The sequence below is a fragment of the Mesoplodon densirostris genome, chromosome 14 (genome assembly GCF_025265405.1).
Source record: "Mesoplodon densirostris isolate mMesDen1 chromosome 14, mMesDen1 primary haplotype, whole genome shotgun sequence".
Taxonomy (NCBI): domain Eukaryota; kingdom Metazoa; phylum Chordata; class Mammalia; order Artiodactyla; family Ziphiidae; genus Mesoplodon; species Mesoplodon densirostris.
In genome coordinates, this window is record NC_082674.1 from 34,558,063 (window position 1) to 34,580,217 (window position 22,155).

At 37.6% G+C, this 22,155-nt stretch overlaps 1 protein-coding gene across 4 annotated transcripts in view; it reads left to right on the top strand.

Moving 5' to 3' along the window:
* The window catches only part of EML4 (EMAP like 4), a 164,069-nt gene that overhangs the window by 57,352 nt on the left and 84,562 nt on the right, over positions 1-22,155 (top strand). For 2 of the 4 annotated variants that reach the window (XM_060117842.1, XM_060117843.1), the window contains exons 1-2: positions 7,378-7,683; positions 19,825-20,007. In XM_060117842.1, coding sequence (XP_059973825.1) covers positions 7,617-7,683; positions 19,825-20,007 — 250 coding nt within the window. In that variant the 5' untranslated portion in view covers positions 7,378-7,616. Of the gene's footprint in view, positions 1-7,375; positions 7,684-19,824; positions 20,008-22,155 lie in introns of those variants that run through there. The other 2 variants (XM_060117845.1, XM_060117844.1) reach the window with 2 other exon arrangements.

Consider the following 22,155-nt stretch of genomic DNA (forward strand, 5'->3'; position numbering starts at 1 on the left):
TGATGTTTGAGACTGTTTCAGGAAATCTTTGACCTATTTGGGTACCTGACCACACAAATCTTACTAATCATTAAGAATTAAGGCAATCTAGGTGTGGGTTTACCAGGCCTTTATTTTAGAATCTTAATAATTATTTTAGTTCTTACTGTCATTTTTTTTAAATGCCCTTTGGTGATTTATCTATTAAATTTTCTATAATTTTATATGTTAGGTGCTCTTAACCTCACTTTAAAGATGAAGAAACTGGGGTATGGAGAAGTTTAAAAATTTGCCCAGGGTTATACATTTATTTTTTAAATTAATTAATTAATTATTTTTGGCTGTGTTGGGTCTTCGTTGCTGCGCACAGGCTTTCTCTAGTTGTGACGAACGGGGGTTACTCTTTGTTGTGGTGCGTGGGCTTCTCATTGCAGTGGCTTCTCTTGTTGCGGAGCATGGGCTCTAGGCATGCAGGCTTCAGTAGTTGTGGTACGTGGGCTCCAGTAGTTGTGGCTCGCAGGCTCTAGAGCTCAGGCTCAGTAGTTGTGGTGCACAGGCCTAGTTGCTCCGCAGCATGTGGGATCTTCCTGGATCAGGGCTCAAACCGGTGTCCCCTGCATTGGCAGGCGGATTCTCAACCACTGCGCCACCTGGGAAGCCCCCAGGGTTATACATTTAGTAAATGGCGAGGCCAGTTTTTTAATTCAGGTAGTCTAAACCCAGCCTTATATTCTTAACTAGTGTATGCAAATTAAGTAAGTTTTCAGTTACACATGAACTTTGTGTTCCAGGAATAGTTTTTTTTAACAGAAACTAATATGGTAGAATAGTTTTCTTAAAAGCAAGGCATGCTGGGCTTCCCTGGTGGCGCAGTGGTTGAGAGTCCACCTGCCGATGCAGAGGACGTGGGTTCGTGCCCCGGTCTGGGAGGATCCCACATGCCGCGGAGCGGCTGGGCCCGTGAGCCATGGCCGCTGGGCCTGCGCGTCCGGAGCCTGTGCTCCGCGGCGGGAGAGGCCGCTGCAGTGGGAGGCCCGCGTACCGCAAAAAAAAAAAAAAGAAAGCAAGACATGCTATATTTTCTACCAAGGGCCAGTGATTTACCAGGAGTGTGTGTGTGTGCACGTGTGTGCGTGCTTGAGAGAGAGAAAATGTGAGTAAATTTAGGACTAAATACCTGTAGAAAGCTATGAGTTTGTGAGAGGAGTTAAGGAGGGGAATAAAGTGGATTTTTTTTAAAGAGAAATATAAGCATTTGAGCTCATTTACTTATGAAAATAAGAAAAAGAAACATCTAGTGGTGAAATAAGTCTGGGTTGAGGCACAGCAGTGCAAAAATATCTAACCTTTTGATTAGGCTAAATCTCTAAAACTGTGACAGTAGTAACAAAAATGTACTTCATTTTAGGCAGGTTGTGGCAGAGAGAGGAGGACGAGGGGAGGAAAGGCAGCGAGGTAGGTAGGTAGGTAGGCAGATGGTCTCAAAGTCCAGTTACAAAAGAGGAAAGGGGGATATGCAGAAAACGAAGCTGAAAAAGGAAGAAAGTATTTAAGGTAGTGAAGAAAATAGAAGAGAGATACCTACCTTTTCTATTATGTAGTCATTGGCTGAAATTGTTTCTTCTAGATCCTCCTCCCAGTTCAGTGAAGCTTCTCATGTGGGGGGTTTTGTTCTTCTAAAGCAACCTCTGTCCTCTGCATGTCACTAAGGTAATAGGGGTTTCTATCTCGTCCTTTGTTTTATCCTGTCTTTGCCGCTGGTTCTAAAGTACAGCCACGATAAATCAACCACTATTTGGAGAGTTACTGCTACATGTGGTACTTTCAGGTGTAGAGGAAAACAAAAAAGAAATAGCTTCTTCTCTAGAGGACTTTACAATCTAATTAGGGATTTAAAATGTAACTTTGTTAAAAGATGATTATAATGTCCTACATTGTGATGAGTCATATGGTATAAACAATTCCACACTTAGCCACTCAGCTTAAGCTTTAACCAGCTCCGCTTAGCAGGTGACCTTGTCTTCTGCTTCGCAAGATAAAAAATTTAGGTATAAAAACAAATATGTGGGCCTTCTCTCATCTTCTCCCCTTCATTCTTAAATAAAACAGTGTCCCTTCTTCTTTTTTTTTTTTTTTGCATTTTTTTAACATCTTTATTGGAGTATAATTGCTTTACAATGCTGTGTTAGTTTCCGCTTTATAACAAAGTAAATCAGTTATACTTATGTCCCCATATCTCTTCCTTCTTACGTCTCCCTCCCTCCCACCTTCCCAATCCCACCCCTCTACGTGGTCACAAAGCACCGAGCTGATCTCCCTGCGCTATGGGGCTGCTTCCCACTAGCTAGCTATTTTACGTTTCATAGTGTATATATGTCCATGCCACTCTCTCACTTCGTCCCAGCTTACCCTTCCCCCTCCACGTATCCTCAAGTCCATTCTCTCTGTGTCTTTATTCCCGTCTTGGCCCTAGGTCCTTCTGAATTTTTTAAAATTTTTATTCCATATATGTGTGTTAGCATACGGTATTTGTTTTTCTCTTTCTGACTTACTTCACTCTGTATGACAGACTCTAGGTCCATCCACCTCACTACAAATAACTCAATTTCGTTTCTTTTTATGGCTGAGTAATATTCCATTGTATATATGTGCCACATCTTCTTTATCCATTCATCTGTTGATGGACACTTAGGATGCTTCCATGTCCTGGCTATTGTAAATAGAGCTGCAGTGAACATTTTGGTACATGACTCTTTTTGAATTATGGTTTTCTCAGGGTATATGCCCAGTAGTGGGATTGCTGGGTCCTATGGTAGTTCTATTTTTAGTTTTTTAAGGAACCTCCATACTGTTCTCCATAGTGGCTGTATCAATTTACATTCCCACCAACAGTGCAAGAGGGTTCCCTTTTCTCCACACCCTCTTCAGCATTTATTGTATGTAGATTTTTTGATGATGGCTATTCTGACCGGTTTGAGATGATATCTCATTGTAGTTTTGATTTGCATTTCTCTGATGATTAATGATGTTGAGCATCCTTTCATGTGTTTGTTGGCAATCTGTATATCTTCTTTGGAGAAATATCTATTTAGGTCTTCTGCCCATTTTGGATTGGGTTGTTTTTTGTTTTGTTATTGAGCTGCATGAGCTGCTTATAAATTTTGGAGATTAATCCTTTGTCAGTTGCTTCATTTGCAAATATTTTCTCCCACTCTGAGGGTTGTCTTTTGGTCTTATTTATGGTTTCCTTTGCTGTGGAAAAGCTTTTAAGTTTCATTAGGTCCCATTTGTTTATCTTTGTTTTTATTTCCATTTCTCTAGGAGGTGAGTCAAAAAGGATCTTGCTGTGATTTATGTCATTGAGTGTTCTGCCTATGTTTTCCTCTAAGAGTTTGATAGTGTCTGGTCTTACATTTTGGTTTTAATCCATTTTGAGTTTATTTTTGTGTATGGTGTTAGGGAGTGTTCTAATTTCATTCTTTTACATGTAGCTGTCCAGTTTTCCCAGCACCAATTATTGAAGAGGCTGTCTTTTCTCCACTGTATATTCTTGCCTCCTTTATCAAAGATAAGGTGACCATATGTGTAAGGGTTTATCTCTGGGCTTTCTATCCTGTTCCAGTGATCTATGTTTCCGTTTTTGTGCCAGTACCATACTGTCTTGATTACTGTAGCTCTGTAGTATAGTCTGAAGTCAGGGAGCCTGATTCCTCCAGCTCCGTTTTTCGTTCTCAAGATTGCTTTGGCTATTCGGGGTCTTTTGTGTTTCCATACAAATTGTGAAATTTTTTGTTCTAGTTCTGTGAAAAATGCCAGTGGTAGTTTGATAGGGATTGCATTAAATCTGTAGATTGCTTTGTGTAACATAGTCATTTTCACAATGTTGATTCTTCCCATCCAAGAACATGGTATATCTCTCCATCTATTTGTATCTTTAATTTCTTTCATCAGTGTCTTATAATTTTCTGCATACAGGTCTTTTGTCTCCTTAGGTAGGTTTATTCCTAGATATTTTATTCTGTTTGTTGCAGTGGTAAATGGGAGTGTTTTCTTTATTTCTCTTTCAGATTTTTCATTATTGGTGTATAGGAATGCAAGAGATTTCTGTGCATTAATTTTGTATCCTGCTACTTTACTAAATTCATTGATTAGCTCTAGTAGTTTTTTGGTAGCATCTTTAGGATTCTCTATGTACAGTATCATGTCATCTGCAAACAGTGACAGCTTTACTTCTTCTTTTCCGATTTGGATTCCTTTTATTTCTTTTTCTTCTCTGATTGCTGTGGCTAAAACTTCCAAAACTATGTTGAATAATAGTTGTGAGAGTGGGCAACCTTGTCTTGTTCCTTATCTTAGTGGAAATGGTTTCAGTTTTACACCATTGAGGACAGTGTTGGCTGTCCCTTCTCAAGGCTCGTCCTTTGGTCTGTGTTTTCTACTTTAGTCCTTCACATCGTCTCTAACAGAAGAGCTTTGCTGCATGCCCTCTCATGTTAGTACAGCTCACTTTCTCATCGGCTCCTTCCCCAAACCCTTTAAATGTTGAACAAAAACCCCTTCAACAACCTTGCACAACTCATTCCCCACCTCATTCCATTTTCCCCCTTTCTATCTTCAACCAGATTCCTTAAAAAGACTTCTTTACCTCCAAGTCACAATTCAGTACATTGCCTTCATGCTTCTTTCCCCATCACTCCACTGAAACTTCTCTGGTAAAGGTCTCCTAATAATTGCCAAATCCAGTGGACCATTTTCAGTCCTTGTCTTTTGATGTCCTTTCAATCTTTGAAATTATTATTCTTTTCCTGAATCTATTACTACCTTTCTGACAGTTTTAATTCTGTGTTATTTGAACATTCCTTTCCTTCTGGTTGCCCTAAAAATAGCCTTGGCCCTATTCTCTTCTCACTCCCAGTCAATTCTAGTGACTCTAGCTATCAATTATATCCCCATACAGTTTTCAGAAGTACATCTCTAGTTTAGGCCTTTATCTTAAGCCCAAGACCTAGTTATACTTTTGTTGCAGTGACCTCAAACTCAGCAGGTCCAAAAGCACTCATCATTCTACTCCCTCATTCCTCCCAGCCTTGTTTCTTTTCCTTTATTCCTAGGTCAGTGAATGTTACCTAACCATTTACTCACTATTCCAAATAGAACAAGGGGACCCTCCCCTACTTTTCATCCCCTTATCCAGTCAGTGACCATATTCCATCAGTCCTGCGTCTTGAGTAGCATCTCTTAAGTGCGTCCTTTAATTTCTAATTTCTAGTAGGTAAAATTCCTTTTAATTCACCTCAGCATGTCGAAGAGTTTCTGTACATCATAGTATTCAAATACTTGAATGTATGAATAAGCGTTTTGGAAAGATTGACTGTAATAGTAAAGAGAGAAGATGATTCTTGAGCAAAGAAAAACTAAGCTGAGATTAGGAACCACATACTTTCTGGCCTGACATCAAATTTCGATTTGAGAAGAAAGGAATGCCCAAGGTATGTAATCTACAAATTAGTAGCAGTTTACAAATGGGAGGTGGTGAAAAGAAGCCCATGTACTGTAGTGTATGTATAAGGGGAGCCTTTTTGTTACGTACTAGTTACAAAGCACTAGGTTGCAGAACTTCTTGACAGTCCTTCTCTAACCTTAGGAGTCTGTGAGCAGTCATTTAATTGGGCTGCATTTGTTGTAAAGAAGAGTAGTTGAGACCTAAATTATAAAACTACAGTCTTACATTTGTCTGTTGATTGAAGAGAAACAATAAAGTACAATCTGCTTCAGAGCTTTTCACCAATCAAAAGCAAGAATTTGAACTGTGTCCTAGTCTATGCCTGGCATCACATTTCCTTTGTATCATTATATTTCCCATTCTGTCTGCTTTTATTCATCCTACTTGGTATCCCCTAAATGTACTTTGTTCCAGACACATTACACACACCCCAGCCCATTTAATTCCTATTAATCTTCCAAGTAGCTCCTGTATTTTGATGAATCTGTATCAGGTATTAATCTATAGAGAAGAACTTTCCCAAGTCTCACTTTAGGAAACACTCTTGATGGTTCCCACTTTCTTCTGTAAATATTAATCTAGGTCATTTTGCTTCATTCCTCTTTCTTCTATCAGCTTTGCTTTTAGTTTATCCTCATCTCAATCTTTGTAGCATAGCTCTTTTTTTTTTTTTTGCGATACGCGGGCCTCTCACTGTTGTGGCCTCTCCCATTGCGGAGCACAGGCTCCGGACGCGCAGTCTCAGCGGCCATGGCTCACGGGCCCAGCCGCTCCGTGGCATGTGGGATCTTCCTGGACCGAGGCATGAACCCATGTCCCCTGCATCGGCAGGTGGACTCTCAACCACTGCCCCACCAGGGAAGCCCTAGCCTAGCTCTTAATGTTCAGTTTGGTTTAGGTTTTATCCATTTCGCAGTATTGTGTGTGTGGGTGTGTGTGTTTATAGTAGTCCAGTTGTTTCTGTTTTACTTTGGTTTAAATTTGCTTTTCTTAATTCTAAATATAAAGCTTAAAAGCAACAAACTGAAGAGATGATCTGTCAGTAGCTTTGTTTTGACACTTATCTCCATGAATTTGTTCTTTAATTAGCTTTAGAAGTAGTTATCAAAAGAATAAATACACGTTTCATTCATTAACTTTCACCTGCTTTTACATGGTTTTATAAGAGAGACCAAAGATATTTATAATTTCAGTTCCCGTATACTTTTACATTATTGTAAGCATTTGTGGTTTGATATCGGAATATCTGACCAGATGTAAATCATTATAGGTTACTACTAATACAGTTGTATTATTTTAAAATAATTTGGAAAATTAGTGAATTAAGAAAAGGGACTATTCTCATTGTTAATTGTATTCATTATCTTACTCTAGTGAAATGGTTGTAATACATCAGCCATGTTACACTTAGGTTTTAAAAATTAATGAAAAGTGATCATTCTTTTAGTTTCTTTACAGTTCATGTGGATTTCATTTTATTTTAAACAAAAGCAAAAGGAAAAAGGAAATGTGACTTGCCACTTTGCACACACATTGTTTATTTAATTTCCTAGTAGAGAAAAATACTCATTTGGGGGGCTTTAACTCTGTTATTTATAGAAACTATTTAATATGTTTTATGTTTTAGTTTCAGAAGGCAAAAACTGGGTTTTGCATTTGAAGCAGTTGTACCTTACGCTTAACCAATTGAAAGATCTGGAAAGTAGTGCCTGAGGACAACCAAATAATTGTGAATATTCATGTGGTGCATTAAAAATGTGTTTCTGCCTGTGCCTGGAATTTAGCCACTCCCCAAAGCAGCCCAAGTTTTTTTTTTCTGTATCTTTACCCTCCTTTTGCCTGCGTGCTCTGTTTGCTCTCTCTCCTTCAGTTTCTTTTGTCTCTCTTTATAAATAAGTAGAAAACTTTTCTTTAGATCAGAGAGCAAAGGGGCAGGAGAACTATCTTAAGAAGTTTTTATTTGTGCCAACATAGAAGTGCTTGGTGGTAGGCCATCTGGATCGGGAGGATTTCCTCAGAATGTAAAGTATGTCGTGAGATTTAGAGAGCTGGGATTTGCTCTGGAACTATCTGGGAAGGCAGCAGGAAACGTAGACAGAACTGGTTTATACTGCTTGTAACGTAGGTGGCAAGAATGGAAGACCGCTTGCCTGGTCTCGCTTCAGTGTGTGCTTCCTCTACATTTAGGAGCTTCTGCACTGGTAACGTATCTTTCCTTTCCTGGGAATTCAGACTTGTGTCACAAACTTTACTACTTGTGACAAAAGAAATCTGAGGATGTGGGAATACATCTAGGTCTCTTCCGTCCCTCCCCTCCTCCTTCCTTTAAATATATGTGTCAATAATGGCATAAATATTTGCCTACCTACTTTTATAAAGTACTTAAGACTGTACCCCCTTTATAAGCAAATATATTCCTGTTGTAAGGGCAGAATGGGCTTTGTTCAACTTGTTCTTTCCCTGCACCCCACCCCCCAAAAGATGGTCATTATATTATTTGTGAGGAAAAAAATTAAAAGTTTTTAGTGGAAAATAGTAAAAAAATAAAATAAAAAAATAAAAGCGCCTCTCAAATAATAAGCAATCAGAATTGTGTAATTAAGCTTGACTTCTGCTTCTGTGAAGTCTAACCAAAAAACATCAAAAGCAGAATTATCTGATTATCTGTTTTTAATTCTGTGTTAAGTGAGACTTTGAAAAAAGTCTTAATTGTGAATGAATCCTAGCGATAGAACAAAGTAAAGTCCTTCCCTGGGACTAGCCTTCATGTCCGGAGTGCTGTACCAAAAGTGGTTTTATATGTTATTTAACACAATTTTTTATATAATTTATGCCAGCAGGGGAATTTTTAGTAAGAATATCTTACAAGGAAAAACAAACTTAAGTTTTTAAAAGTAGAAAATATAAGTCAACATTGTTTGTGTTACTCAATTGAAGACAAATTAGATCGTCTTATTTTCATATAATATTGCTAGGTGGAGGTAATTAATATTGTCATTTATTAGAGAAATAAAATATCCAAGCTTTAACAGTTAAAATGCCTTATTTAATTGAAACTTCTTTGAGAGAAAAATTTGACTTTTAGAAGTAGAATATTAAGATAAATAGGAAACATTAATTCCTGCAAAAATATATCTTTCATGAGCTGTTTTTCTGAATATATTTTCTTATGGTTTATTTCCAAAAGTAAATTTTAGCTGTTGTAGAATACATAGTGCATAACTTTTTGATATAATACTTAAATATTTGTCTTGATGCGACAATATTTGAAGACAACTAATTCCATTTTAAAACAAAGAAAAAAACATTTAAGTTGCTAAATGCTTTCTGATGGGAATTTACTGATGTGACAAATCAGTTGTGATTTTGTTCTGTTCATTTGAAGAAATGATGTTTAAAGACCCAGTTTTCCTTTGGATGTATTGTTTTGATTTTTGTGTCTCTTATTAGCCTGAGAATATTTCTTTCAAACATTATGAGATGTCTACTTTTACAGAAATGTTTTCATTGACTATGCATAAAAATCTACACGTTAACCAAACTTGTATTGAAAATTTGGGTGCATTACTAAGTAGGTTTACATCACAGCCTGAATTAGCTTTGCTTTTCTTTACTGAGAAAATAGTTTAAGTTTTTTTTTGTTGTTGTTATTTATTTATTTGTTTGTTTGTTTGTTTATATTTTTGGCTGCCTTGGGTCTTTGTTGCTGTGTGTGGGCTTTTCTCTATTTGCGGCAAGCGGGGGCTACTATTCCTTGCGGTGTGCGGGCTTCTCATTAGGTGGCTTCTCTTGTTGCAGAGCACGGGCTCTAGGCGTGCGGGCTCAGTAGTTGTGGCACACGGGCTTAGTTGCTCTGCGGCATGTAGGATCTTCCTGGACCAGGGCTCGAACCCGTGTCCCCTGCATTGGCAGGCAGATTCTTAACCACTGCACCACCAGGGAAGCCCCAATAGTTTAAGTTTTGCTTACAAAGAATTTTTCTTTTTTTGCAGAAAATTCATCTAAGGTAAAAGTATAAGTAAGCAAAATCCTCTGAAATCCCACTTGCCAGAGACGTACCTCCAGTCTCTCTGTACATCTGTAGGTGTATGTATGCCTGTGGATATACAGTTCTATACAGATACAACTACAGTATAAATGTTGCCTGCAATTTTTTTCTTTATAGTATGTTGTTACTCCTAGTAAACTTTCTTATTTATGATTTTAAATATATACCATCCTTTTTAAGAGCTCCGTAGTGTACCGTAATACAACTATTTATTTAATCAGTTCCCCATTGACAGTCCTTTAGGTTAGTGCCTTCACTTTTTTTAACTGTAAACAATGCATGGCGTTGTTACTGGTTTCTCAAGGTTCTTCACCCATATTAGCTCTTCTAATCCTCGCCACTACCATCCTACCCATTAAGGCCTGCCCAGTGTCTTAACATAAGTGCTTTAGGAAGGGGAGATCAGAGACTGTTTTTATATCTCATATCATATACCTTTTTGAGATGGACATTTTTTTCCCCCAAAGGTTCATAGGTAACAACTAATCTTACAGTCATTCCATTAGCCCTCAAAGCAGTCATAAAAACCACCTGGTTTAGTTGTTCTTATGACACAGAACCTCAGGGTTCTTTGGAAGTACAACTCTATCTGTTTTATCTGTTTTGGGATTTAATTTGCAAAAATGGTTTCATTGTTCTTTAAAAAAAAAAAAGTGAGTAATTATATAGTCTAGTCATCCACGTTCCCGATCCTCTCTCAGAAGAGAAAAATCACTAACTTCCACCTCAAAAAAGTATAATACAATGTATGTTTTAATTGTCTTTATGACATAGATGTTCTTTTACCTGTGGACGCCTCCCTGTACTATCCCCTGCCCTACACCATTAGAAGTAACCATTGTCATAAATTTTGTATATGTTGTTCTCTTGCTCTGTGGTTTTGTTCTAAGCAATATATTATTTACTTTTGTATTTTTTGAACTTTATGTAAAGTCCGACTTTTCACACTCATTATATTTCTGAGATTTATACATGATGTTTCATGTAGGCATTGTTTATTTTTACCACTTTGTAGTATTCTGTTGAATGTTTATATCACAATTTATTTACACATTTTATAGTTAATGGACATTTAGGTTGTTTCCAGTTTGTTTCTATTGTGAACTTTGCTGTTGTGAACATTATTGAACATTTCTGTTGGTGTATGTGTGCAAGAGCAGAGGTTGGGAAACTACGCCTGGCAGGCCATCTGTTTTTTTGTTGTTGTTGTTGTTTTTTGTGGTACACGGGCCTCTCACTGTTGTGGCCTCTCCCGTTGCGGAGCACAGGCTCCGGAGGCTTAGGCTCAGCGGCCATGGCTCACAGGCCTAGCCGCTCTGTGGCATGTGGGATCTTCCCGGACCGGGGCACGAACCCGTGTCCCCTGCATTGGCAGGCGGACTCTCAACCACTGCGCCACCAGGGAAGCCCCTCCAAGTCACCTGTTTTATAAAAAAAGTTTTATTGGAACATAGCCACATAATGATTTACGTATTTATAGCTGTTTTTGTGTTACAAAGGCAGATTTGAGTAGTTGCTACAGAGGTGATATGGTCTGCAGAGCCTAAAATATTTACTGTCTGGCCCTCACAGAAAAAGATTGCCAACCCTGCTGTAGGTCAGGGTCTATACACCCAGGAGTGGAATTGCTGGGTCATAGGATGTGTGCATCTTCAGTTTTACCAGATGATGCCAAAGTTGGTGTTACTTTTGTTTTTGTTTTTTTTGAGTTATGCGGGCCTCTCACTGTTGTGGCCTCTCCCGTTGCGGAGCACAGGCTCCGGACGCGCAGGCTCAGCGGCCATGGCTCACGGGCCCAGCCGCTCCGCGGTATGTGGGATCCTCCCGGACCGGGGCACGAACCCGTGTCCCCTGCATCGGCAGGCGGACTCTCAACCACTGTGCCACCAGAGAAGCCCTGTTTTTGTTTTTTAATCTCAAAGTCTTGGAACAGTTTACCGCCTACCAGTAATACATGAGAATTCACATTACTCTGTATCCTAGGGAATACTTGATATTGTCACGCTTAAAATTTTTTGCCAGTTTGGTGAGCATAAAATAGTGTTTCATATGGTTTTAATTTAATTTTCCTTTTCAAGATTATTAATGAAGTGCTTGAGCCTCATTTCATATGTTCATTGGCCATTTATGTTTTCTTTTCCATGAGGTGTTTAGTCAAGGCTTTTGCCAATTTTTCTGTAGGATTGTCTTTCTGATTGATTTGTAGGAATTCTGTATTCAGGATCCTAATCCTTTATCACTTGTAAGTGTAAGAACTATTCCTCGTTTGTGAATTGCTTTTTCTCTTTACTGTGTCTTTTAGTGGACATGTATTCTGAATTCTAATGTAGTTTCAATATTTACTTTTATGGATAGTGCTTTTTGTATCTTGTTTAGGAACCTCGTCTCTACTTGCAGGATATGAAAATATTCTCTGTTATTTTTCTAAAGGTTTTATAATTTTGCTCTTAATTCTTTAATCTGCTTGGATTTGGTTTTCATGTGTGGTGGAGATAGGGACTTCAATATACTGAATTTTAATGAATTTGTGAATTTTAATTTAACTTGGGAAGTTCCGCCATTATTTCTTCACCTAATTTTTCATCTAGAATCTTTTTCTCCTCTTCCTCTGGGACTCCAGTGACACAAATATTAGGCCTGAGGCTGTGTCCATTTTTTTTCCTCTGTGTTTAAATTGTATACATCATATATATAATGTATTTGCATATAATATACATACATAATATTCTTTTAAATAGAAGAGGTCCTAATTTCAGAGATTATTTTTTCTTCTTATAAACAGTTCAAAAGGCTTGGTTATCCAATATCCCATAATGTAGGAAATTAGATTGGAAAGAAGTATTGCTATAGACTGTCATAGTTAATACTAACTGCAAAGAAAGAAGCAGAAAAGGTATGAAGAAAGATTACAAGTTTGAAAATGTACTTTAAATTATTTAATTAGAAATATAATAGCCTCCAGGGTATCATTTTATCACAGTGCTTGCAGCACAAAGTAATTAATATTTTCAGTGAAGACTGAGTCATCTAGAAGTTGCTATGTTATAATTATATGCCCTTGTTAAGAAGACAGGAAAATAAGTGATCCATTTTAGAAAGATTTACATAAAACCATTGACATTCAAAAGGTGCTAGAATGTATAGGCATGCCTTGTTCTGATGTGATGCTGGGTTGCCAACTTTTAGATATTTAGGTTAGAATACCTCTGCAAAGGTAACATGTATTTCTTGACAGTTTAGAAGACAAATTAACTATGATTCACTGTAGTAAAAGCATGAGTGGCTACCACTGTAGTTTTAAAACTGTCATATTGGATATTAAAGTTTACTAGTTAGTTTTTTTTTTTTTTGCTTGCATCTCTAATAAAAGAGACCTTACTTATTGACAATAAATAGATTAGACTGATGGAAAAGAGGTTTATGGACCTTCTTTCTCTTTTCTCTCTCTCTTTCTTTCTTTCTTTTATTATTTCCCCCCTTAATGAGTTTAATAACCCTTGGGAATTTATTTGTAGTTCATATTTTAACCCTCAAGGCTAGAAACTATTTTGAGAAGGAGCAAGGAAATAAGAGACTACCACAGTATAAGGAAAAGGAATCAATGTACTTGCATTAAGAAAGGGGAGTGGAATTAAGCCCCCAGAAAATAGATATATTTACTGAACATATGTATTCTTTTATTTATTTATTTATTTATTTATTTATTTATTTATTTATTTTTATTTTACAAATTTAATCAGTTATACATATACATATGTTCCCATATCCCCTCCCTTTTGCGTCTCCCTCCCACCCTCCCTATCCCACCCCTCCAGGCAGTCACAAAGAACCGAGCTGATCTCCCTGTGCTATGCGGCTGCTTCCCACTAGCTATCTACCTTATGTTTGGTAGTGTATATATGTCCATGCCGCTCTTTCACTTTGTCACAACTTACCCTTCCCCCTCCCCATATCCTCAAGTCCATGCTCTAGTAGGTCTGTGTCTTTATTCCTGTCTTACTCTTAGGTTCTTGATGACATTTTTTTTTCTTAAATTCCATATATATGTGTCAGCATACAGTATTTGTCTTTCTCTTTCTGACTTACTTCACTCTGTATGACAGACTCTAGGTCCATCCACCTCATTACAAATAGCTCAATTTCATTTCTTTTTATGGCTGAGTAATATTCCATTGTATATATGTGCCACATCTTCTTTACCCATTCATCCGATGATGGACACTTAGGTTGTTTCCATTTCCGGGCTATTGTAAATAGGGCTGCTATAAACATTTTGGTACATGTCTTTTTTTTTTTTTTTTTTTTTTTATTATTTTTTAATTTTACAAATTTAATCAGTTATACATATACATATGTTCCCATATCCCCTCCCTTTTGCGTCTCCCTCCCACCCTCCCTATCCCACCCCTCCAGGTGGTCACAAAGAACCGAGCTGATCTCCCTGTGCTATGCGGCTGCTTCCCACTAGCTATCTACCTTACGTTTGGTAGTGTATATATGTCCACGCCGCTCTTTCACTTTGTCACAGCTTACCCTTCCCCCTCCCCATATCCTCAAGTCCATGCTCTAGTAGGTCTGTGTCTTTATTCCTGTCTTACCCCTATGTTCTTGATGACATTTTTTTCTTAAATTCCATATATATGTGTCAGCATACAGTATTTGTCTTTCTCTTTCTGACTTACTTCACTCTGTATGACAGACTCTAGGTCCATCCACCTCATTACAAATAGCTCAATTTCATTTCTTTTTATGGCTGAGTAATATTCCATTGTATATATGTGCCACATCTTCTTTATCCATTCATCCGATGATGGACACTTAGGTTGTTTCCATCTCCGGGCTATTGTAAATAGGGCTGCTATGAACATTTTGGTACATGTCTCTTTTTGAATTATGGTTTTCTCAGGGTATATGCCCAGTAGTGGGATTGCTGGGTCATATGGTAGTTCTATTTGTAGTTTTTTAAGGAACCTCCAAACCGTTCTCCATAGTGGCTGTACCAATTCACATTCCCACCAGCAGTGCAAGAGTGTTCCCTTTTTTCCACACCCTCTCCAGCATTTATTGTTTCTAGATTTTTTGATGATGGCCATTCTGACTGGTGTGAGATGATATCTCATTGTAGTTTTGATTTGCATTTCTCTAATGAGTAAAGATGTTGAGCATCCTTTCATGTGTTTGTTGGCTGTCTGTATATCTTCTGTGGAGAAATGTCTATTTAGGTCTTCTGCCCATTTTTGGATTGGGTTGTTTGTTTTTTTGCTATTGAGCTGCATGAGCTGCTTATAAATTTTGGAGATTAATCCTTTGTCAGTTGCTTCATTTGCAAATATTTTCTCCCATTCTGAGGGTTGTCTTTTGGTCTTGTTTATGGTTTCCTTTGCTGTGCAAAAGCTTTGAAGTTTCATTAGGTCCCATGTGTTTATTTTTGTCTTTATTTCCATTTCTCTAGGAGGTGGGTCAAAAAGGATCTTGCTGTGATTTATGTCAGAGTGTTCTCCCTATGTTTTCCTCTAGGAGTTTGATAGTGTCTGGCCTTACATTTAGGTCTCTAATCCATTTTGAGCTTATTTTTGTGTATGGTGTTAGGGAGTGATCTAATCTCATACTTTTACATGTCCCTGTCCAGTTTTCCCAGCACCACTTATTGAAGAGACTGTCCTTTCTCCACTGTACATTCCTGCCTCCTTTATCAAAGATAAGGTGACCATATGTCCGTGGGTTTATCTCTGGGCTTTCTATCCTTGAACATATGTATTCTTAAAAAGTTTATTGTGAATGTGCATGTGGTACATTAGAGATTGGGAGAGAAAAAAATAAGAACAAAGTTTTGAAAATGGAAAGAGCAAGAGCGATGGGTTCTATGGAGTCATCTGAGGAAGGAGCTCTAACTCCAGTTTGCTGTGTGCCCAGGAGTAACTCACCTAATTTCACAGTCTTAGTTTACTTATCTATAAAATGGCAGTAGGGGCTGTTGATCTTTAAGATAGTCTCTGTTCTAGCTTTTATAATCAATGAGTGCAAATTTAAGTTAATTGCCTTATGCTCTGATATGTTCCTTTATGAAATTGGAATACTGTGTCTGAAGGAAACTTGCTTTAAGAAATTAAGCTTCAGGGCTTCCCTGGTGGCGCAGTGGTTGAGAATCTGCCTGCCAATGCAGGGGACACGGGTTCGTGCCCTGGTCCGGGAAGATTCCACATGCCGCCAAGCAGCTGGGCCTGTGAGCCACAATTACTGAGCCTGCGCGTCTGGAGCCTGTGCTCCGCAACAAGAGAGGCCGCGATAGTGAGAGAGGCCCACGCACCGCGATGAAGAGTGGCCCCCGCTTGCCACAACTACAGAAAGCCCTCGCACAGAAACGAAGACCCAACACAGCCATAGATAAATAAATTAATTAATTAAAAAAAAATCACGACATATGTCAATATTTAAAAAAAAAGAAATTAAGCTTCAGAAGCACTGTATATTAGCTTAAATATAAGTTTAAATAACATGTGAAAAGTAACATATGATACATTTTTGTGAAATTCAAATAATATAGAAATACACGAAAAAGCAAAAATTTCCCTTTACTCTTATGCTTCTAATCTCACTCTCTGAGTCAAAAGTAACCCAATTACCAGTTTGATGTGTATGCTTCTAGACTTTTTTCTATGTGTACATTATATACGTATATAAATATGAAGTTTTTTGTTTATTTTTTAGAAGTATGTTTTGGTGTGTGTGTGTGTGTTTCAATAAATTATTTAGTACATGTTGTTCCCCAATTTGCTTATTTACTCCACTTGAGTCGTCTTATAGATCTTTCAAATTTCTGGTTTATATACTTATTGTTTTTAATTGCATGGCTTTTGTGGTGTGAACATATGGCTTATTAACTCCATCCAGGGACTTTAGGTCATTTCCAGTTTTGTAGCAATAATAAACAGTGTAGTAAAGAACACCACTATACAAAATAGTAACTTACTGAACCCTCACTGTATGGCAGTGCTGTGCATTATTTCACCTAATAATCTCAAACCTGAGGTAAGTACTAATTAGCATGAAAAAATTACATGAGGAAACCAGTCACAGAGCTGGTAAGTAGCAAACAGATTTTTTCAGGCAGTCTAACACCAGAATTTATGCACAGTTCTACTTGCCTCTGAAAAGGTGAAGGTCCAAGATATTAGGAAGATGTTAAGGGTTTCAGGGCTATAATCAACTACTATGCCACTTTGCATCTCTGTTGTTGCTGTTGCCTTAGCTTGAGTGACCCTGTAATTGATCATTCAAACTGGGAAAATTTAGAGAGAAAGAAGGAACATAATGATAATATTTTTACTGAGATAGCAGACATGTTTGTCCTGGACAAATCGAGACACATGAACACCTTACTCCTAGCCTAGGCCACCTTCACCTTTCACACGGGTTACTGCGTTAGCCTCCTGCCTGCTCTTCTTACATTTACTCTTATTCTGTTCCAATCAATTCTCTCACAGAAACCAAAATAACCTTTTTAGAACAGAAATCTGATTATATCACTTCATAGTTTAAACCCTGTCTGGCTTTGTGAAAGAATATATTTATTCGGTCCTCCTGTGATTATTGTTAAGATGCAGCATGAAATAGAGTAAAGGGCACTTAAACTGTGAGTCAAGAGTCCTCTGTTTGAGTTTCAGATATCAAGACTAGTTTGGTGACCTTGGGCAAGCTATTTAACTTCTCAAGCTGTTTCCTCAAATACAAAATACAGATAGACAGAGGAGAGGGATGAGGTAATAAACAGGAAAGGTACTATATAAATGCAAGACATTGTTAATAGTTAACTTTTTGCTTGTTATGGCCTTTGAAAAATTGTTCTTGTATCTTATCACAGTATCTAGCGGTCGTGGTAGGATTTTTACAAGCTGAACCACCTTTCATGTGACTGTCCAAGTTTCACAAAATAAAAACCTTAGTGATTTTTAAAAAAATCAAAGTCTGTAAAAGTTAAGTGACTTACCAAAAGTAAAAGCTAGTTACCATGCTGGTACTAAAACCCAGGACTATACCCTGGGCATTATAGTCTGATAATCTTTCCACTAGCCTTTGCTGCCTTCTCAAAAGAATTAAGGAGATCATGTGTTTATAAAAATCACATAAATATTTTACCTGTGATTATAATTTCGATATATAACCCATCTTTTGTAAATTAAGAACAATTTAGAAAGGCATATCTGTATAATTCACTGACTTAATCAGGACCTTTGGCTTACAAGTGATGGCTTGTAAAAAGAGAGTTTATTAGGTTACATAATTAGCTAAAGGAAATATTAGCGTAGCTCTCAGAATTGAAGGTCAAGGGCTTCAGAGACTAGAACTGGAACTCAGGGCAGACCAGACTCTTTATCACTGACAACCCTAGGTCTATGTGTCCTTATAGTTGATAAACCAAGAAGGATGGGCTACACCTCTCTCTCTGAAATTTGGGAGGACTCCATTTGGCCTAACCCATATCTCACAGCCATTTTATGCTAGTATTAGGTTGAACCATATGAAATTACCAATAGTCCTATTTTTACCAACTAAAAAGGTCACTTCGTATGCTTCAACCTATTAATAGTGCAGGGTGGCAGAGAGGAGAATGAGGCATCATAGATCGACAGCCCTAATGGAACCTCAAAAACTGGTGGAGTTCCACAGAACAGCTGGTGTTCTCCTACCAGAAGAAGGAAAATAGCAAAGTATTCTGGGCAGACAAATATAATAGTAACCGTAGTGTAACACATACAGAGTATGGATCAGCTAGAATTCAGCTAGAACACTCTGGAAATGAAAAAGACCTCAAATATAAAAATTTCTAGAACAAGAAGCTGAATTGTTCTTATTAGTCCTTTTCTTAAGCATCTCAAAGTTTGACATATCTGCCTTTTATGTAATACATGGGCCCAAAGCTCTCAAATGATACCTTTTGTACTTTGCTGTTGTATGTTAAACATTTATTGAATGTCAAACATGTCCTGGGTACCTTCCTCATAACAATATTTAAAGACGAAGAAACTGAGGTTCAAAGAGGTAAAATAACTTTCCTAAGATTACACAACTGATTAACTGTGGTACTAGAATTTGAAGTCTAAATTGAAGATAAAACCCAACTTTTCCTTCCATTTCAGTACTTCTCCAAATATTGTCATTGAAATACCTCTAAAGACAGAAGAGAGTACATATGTATGCCTGAGCTGTCTGTAGGCATATAAGGTCTCAAATATGAATATGCTTAGGCATATAAGGTCTTAAATATGAATATGTTTACTGCTCCATAATAAAGGGTGATAACTTTGGCTTTAAAATGCTGGGGGTTTTGTTGTTGTTATTTTTAACGACTTTGAGTTAAATTGTCAGCTTAAGATGTCTGGCACATTATCTCATTAAGAGAAAAATGGCACACTATGGCTTAGTGTGTGAATGACTGACCCATTATATCTCACTCAGGTCAAACCATTCTTCTGTGAGAACCTAATTTCCCCCCTGAATTTTCCTGCTTATAGTGAATTAGCCAATAGCAATTGATCTTTTATAAACATTTGAATTCAGATTGATCCAACAAAGTAGTGTACTCTCAAGTTACATAGCTTTGGAAGTAGTTTGTACTTGCTCTGTTACAGCTGAACTTTATTTTTTGTCATTGTTCTTGTTACATACCTAAGGCAGATATTAGCTATGTGCTGTATAGAAACCACCTTTTTTTTTTTTTTTTAAAGAGAGGTTGAGGCATTGGGGAGAGAGAAGGAGCAGCAACAAGTCTTTTACTAATTATGTAGCCATATTTGGGGGGGGAGATTGGGAGTATAATAATAAAGATAGAAGTAAAGAATGCTTTCTGATCATTGATGCTGAATCTGATACATAAAGCAAAATTGAAGTGATTTGTACTCCTTATTTTCATAACTAATTATGATGATATAATAAGGAAGAAGGATGCTTTGAATAGTTTACAGTCTTGCAAGTTTCCACATGTCTACAGAGTGATATATTTAGGGAACATTTTGGTGAAAAAACTATTAAGGTGATGGTATAATATATGGAAAATTTGACCATGGGAAAATTTTCATAATTTTAATTATATGTCAGCTGTATTAACTTTCACTATTTTAAATTAGTTCAAGTAGCTATGAAAATCTTTACAGAAATTAATCTGTGCAAAAACAAATTTTTTTCAATTTTTCTCATCTTTTAAAAGACTTATCTGGTATAGTTTTTCTTATATGTCATTAGATTCTTTCTTAAGAAGTTTACTTTAAAAATATTCCATATTTTCTTTTCTTTATAGATGATAGTATTTCTGCTGCAAGTACTTCTGATGTTCAAGATCGCCTCTCAGCCCTTGAGTTACGAGTTCAACAACAAGAAGATGAAATCACTGTGCTAAAGGCAGCTTTGGCTGATGTTTTGAGGCGTCTTACAATCTCGGAAGATCATGTAGCCTCAGTGAAAAAATCAGTCCCAAGTAAAGGTAATTAAGTGTGTTGTAAGTAGGAAGAGTTTTGCTTTTTGCAGCATTTTCTTTGAAATAATATATTAAACGTGTATTTTTTCAGTGACATTAAGATTGGGAATATAAAACTATAGTTTCTCTTTTAGATTACTTATGACTATAGTTTATTTTCCATTTCCTTTTTCTTTATTCCTAAGAAATTCTGAAAGTTTATTATTTTAAATTGGGAATTTTGGGGTAATGCCACTGATTGTACTTACTGGCTTTTATGTCATAGTGTTTGTGTGAATTTAGTATCTTTCAACTACATAACAAACTTACTGAGTGCAGAGGGGGTGGGATGAACTGGGAGATTTGGATTGACATATATACACTAATATGTATAAAATTGATAACTAATAAGAACCTGGTGACGCAGTGGTTAAGAATCCGCCTGCCAATGCAGGGGACACAGGTTAGAGCCCTGGTTTGGGAAGATCCCACATGCCGCCGAGCAACTAAGCCCGTGTGCCACAGCTACTGAGCCTGCGCTCTAGAGCCCGTGAACCACAACTATTGAGCCCTCGTGCCACAACTACTGAAGCCCACTCGCCTAGAGCCCGTGCTCCACAACAAGAGAAGCCACCACAATGAGAAGCCCGTGCACCTCAAAAAAGACCCAACACAGCCAAAAAATAAATTGATTAATTAAAAAGGAAAAGAGAACCTGCTGTATAAAATAAAATAAAATTCAAAAAAAAAATTTACTGAGGGCAGGAACTGAATCATCTTTTTGTGTCTCCCATAGACTTCACATAGCAGGTAGGCACTCATACTTTTTTTTTTTTGCGGTACGTGGGCCTCTCACTGCCGTGGCCTCCCGTTGTGGAGCACAGGCTCCGGACGCGCAGGCTCAGCGGCCATGGCTCACGGGCCCAGCCGCTCTGAGGCATGCGGGATCCTCCCGGACCGGGGCATGAACCCATGTCCCCTGCATTGGCAGGCGGACTCTCAACCACTGTGCCACCAGGGAAGCCCACTCATACTTTTTAAATGAACTCTCTTATCATTACAGAAAGGATTTAAAACATTATAGTTCATATAGCTTCATTCTAAGCCTTCTGTGGTCATTAGTCAGCAGAATCATGAAGAATTTAATTTAAACTCTGAAACTTACTGCCAACCCCAGTTCAATGGAAATTTTAACTTCTAGACATTGGGGATTTTCACATACTGAAATAAACTGTTATCAGGACCTTGTTACTCTGAGTTTGGAGCAGATGTCATGTAGCCTTTCTCTTCCTCCAGCCATCCAGAAGGAATCTTAAATTCTTTCACATTAATCAAACAGTCAAACATATCATTTCATATATCTCACTGATTTCTTGGTAGAGTAGATGGACATAGGCATGATTATCCCCATTTGGCAATGGGAAAAGGAAAAGATTCATCAGCTTACCTCTCTACTGTAATACGTCAACGCAGATGATTAACCTAGGGAGGAGTCTTACATAACTCCTAGGTTTTAGCTGGAGATTAGATAGTTAACCAGGGCATGAGGAGCAGATGTGGAAGAAAGATTATGAATTCAGTTTCTGAATGTTGAATTTGAGGTATGTGTGGTGTATAGATAGATACATATTGATAGCTGAATTATAGGTTTAGTGCTCAGGCTGGTCTTGGTTAGGAATAAAAATTTGGGAATGTTCAGCTTATGGATGATAGTTGAAGCCATAGAAGGAGGATGTAACACAAGAAAGTGGCTCAGGATAGTTCTTTCAGGAGCTCCAATATTTCAGCATAGCAAAGAAAGAGTGATTCATGTTGCCAGCTGCTACAAAGAGGTCAAGTAAAACAAAGACTGAGAGGTGACCATTGGATTTGACATTTATGAGAATATTAGAAACCTCTCCAAAAGGAATTTTAATGGAGTGATAGGATTACAAATCTAATTGCAGTATTTTGAGAAGCAGGAATTGAGGAGAACTCTGGAATTAAGAGCAGCAACTGTAGCCAGACACTTTTTTCAGAAAATTAACCTGAGAGGGGAAGAGGGTAGTAGAAGAGGATGCTAAATCGAAGACCAGTTTTAATTATTTTATTTTTTAAGACGTTATAGACTGGAGCAGAAAAATACATTGAGGACAAAAAGGCAGCAGAGAGGAAGATGATGTTGGTGGGGGAGGG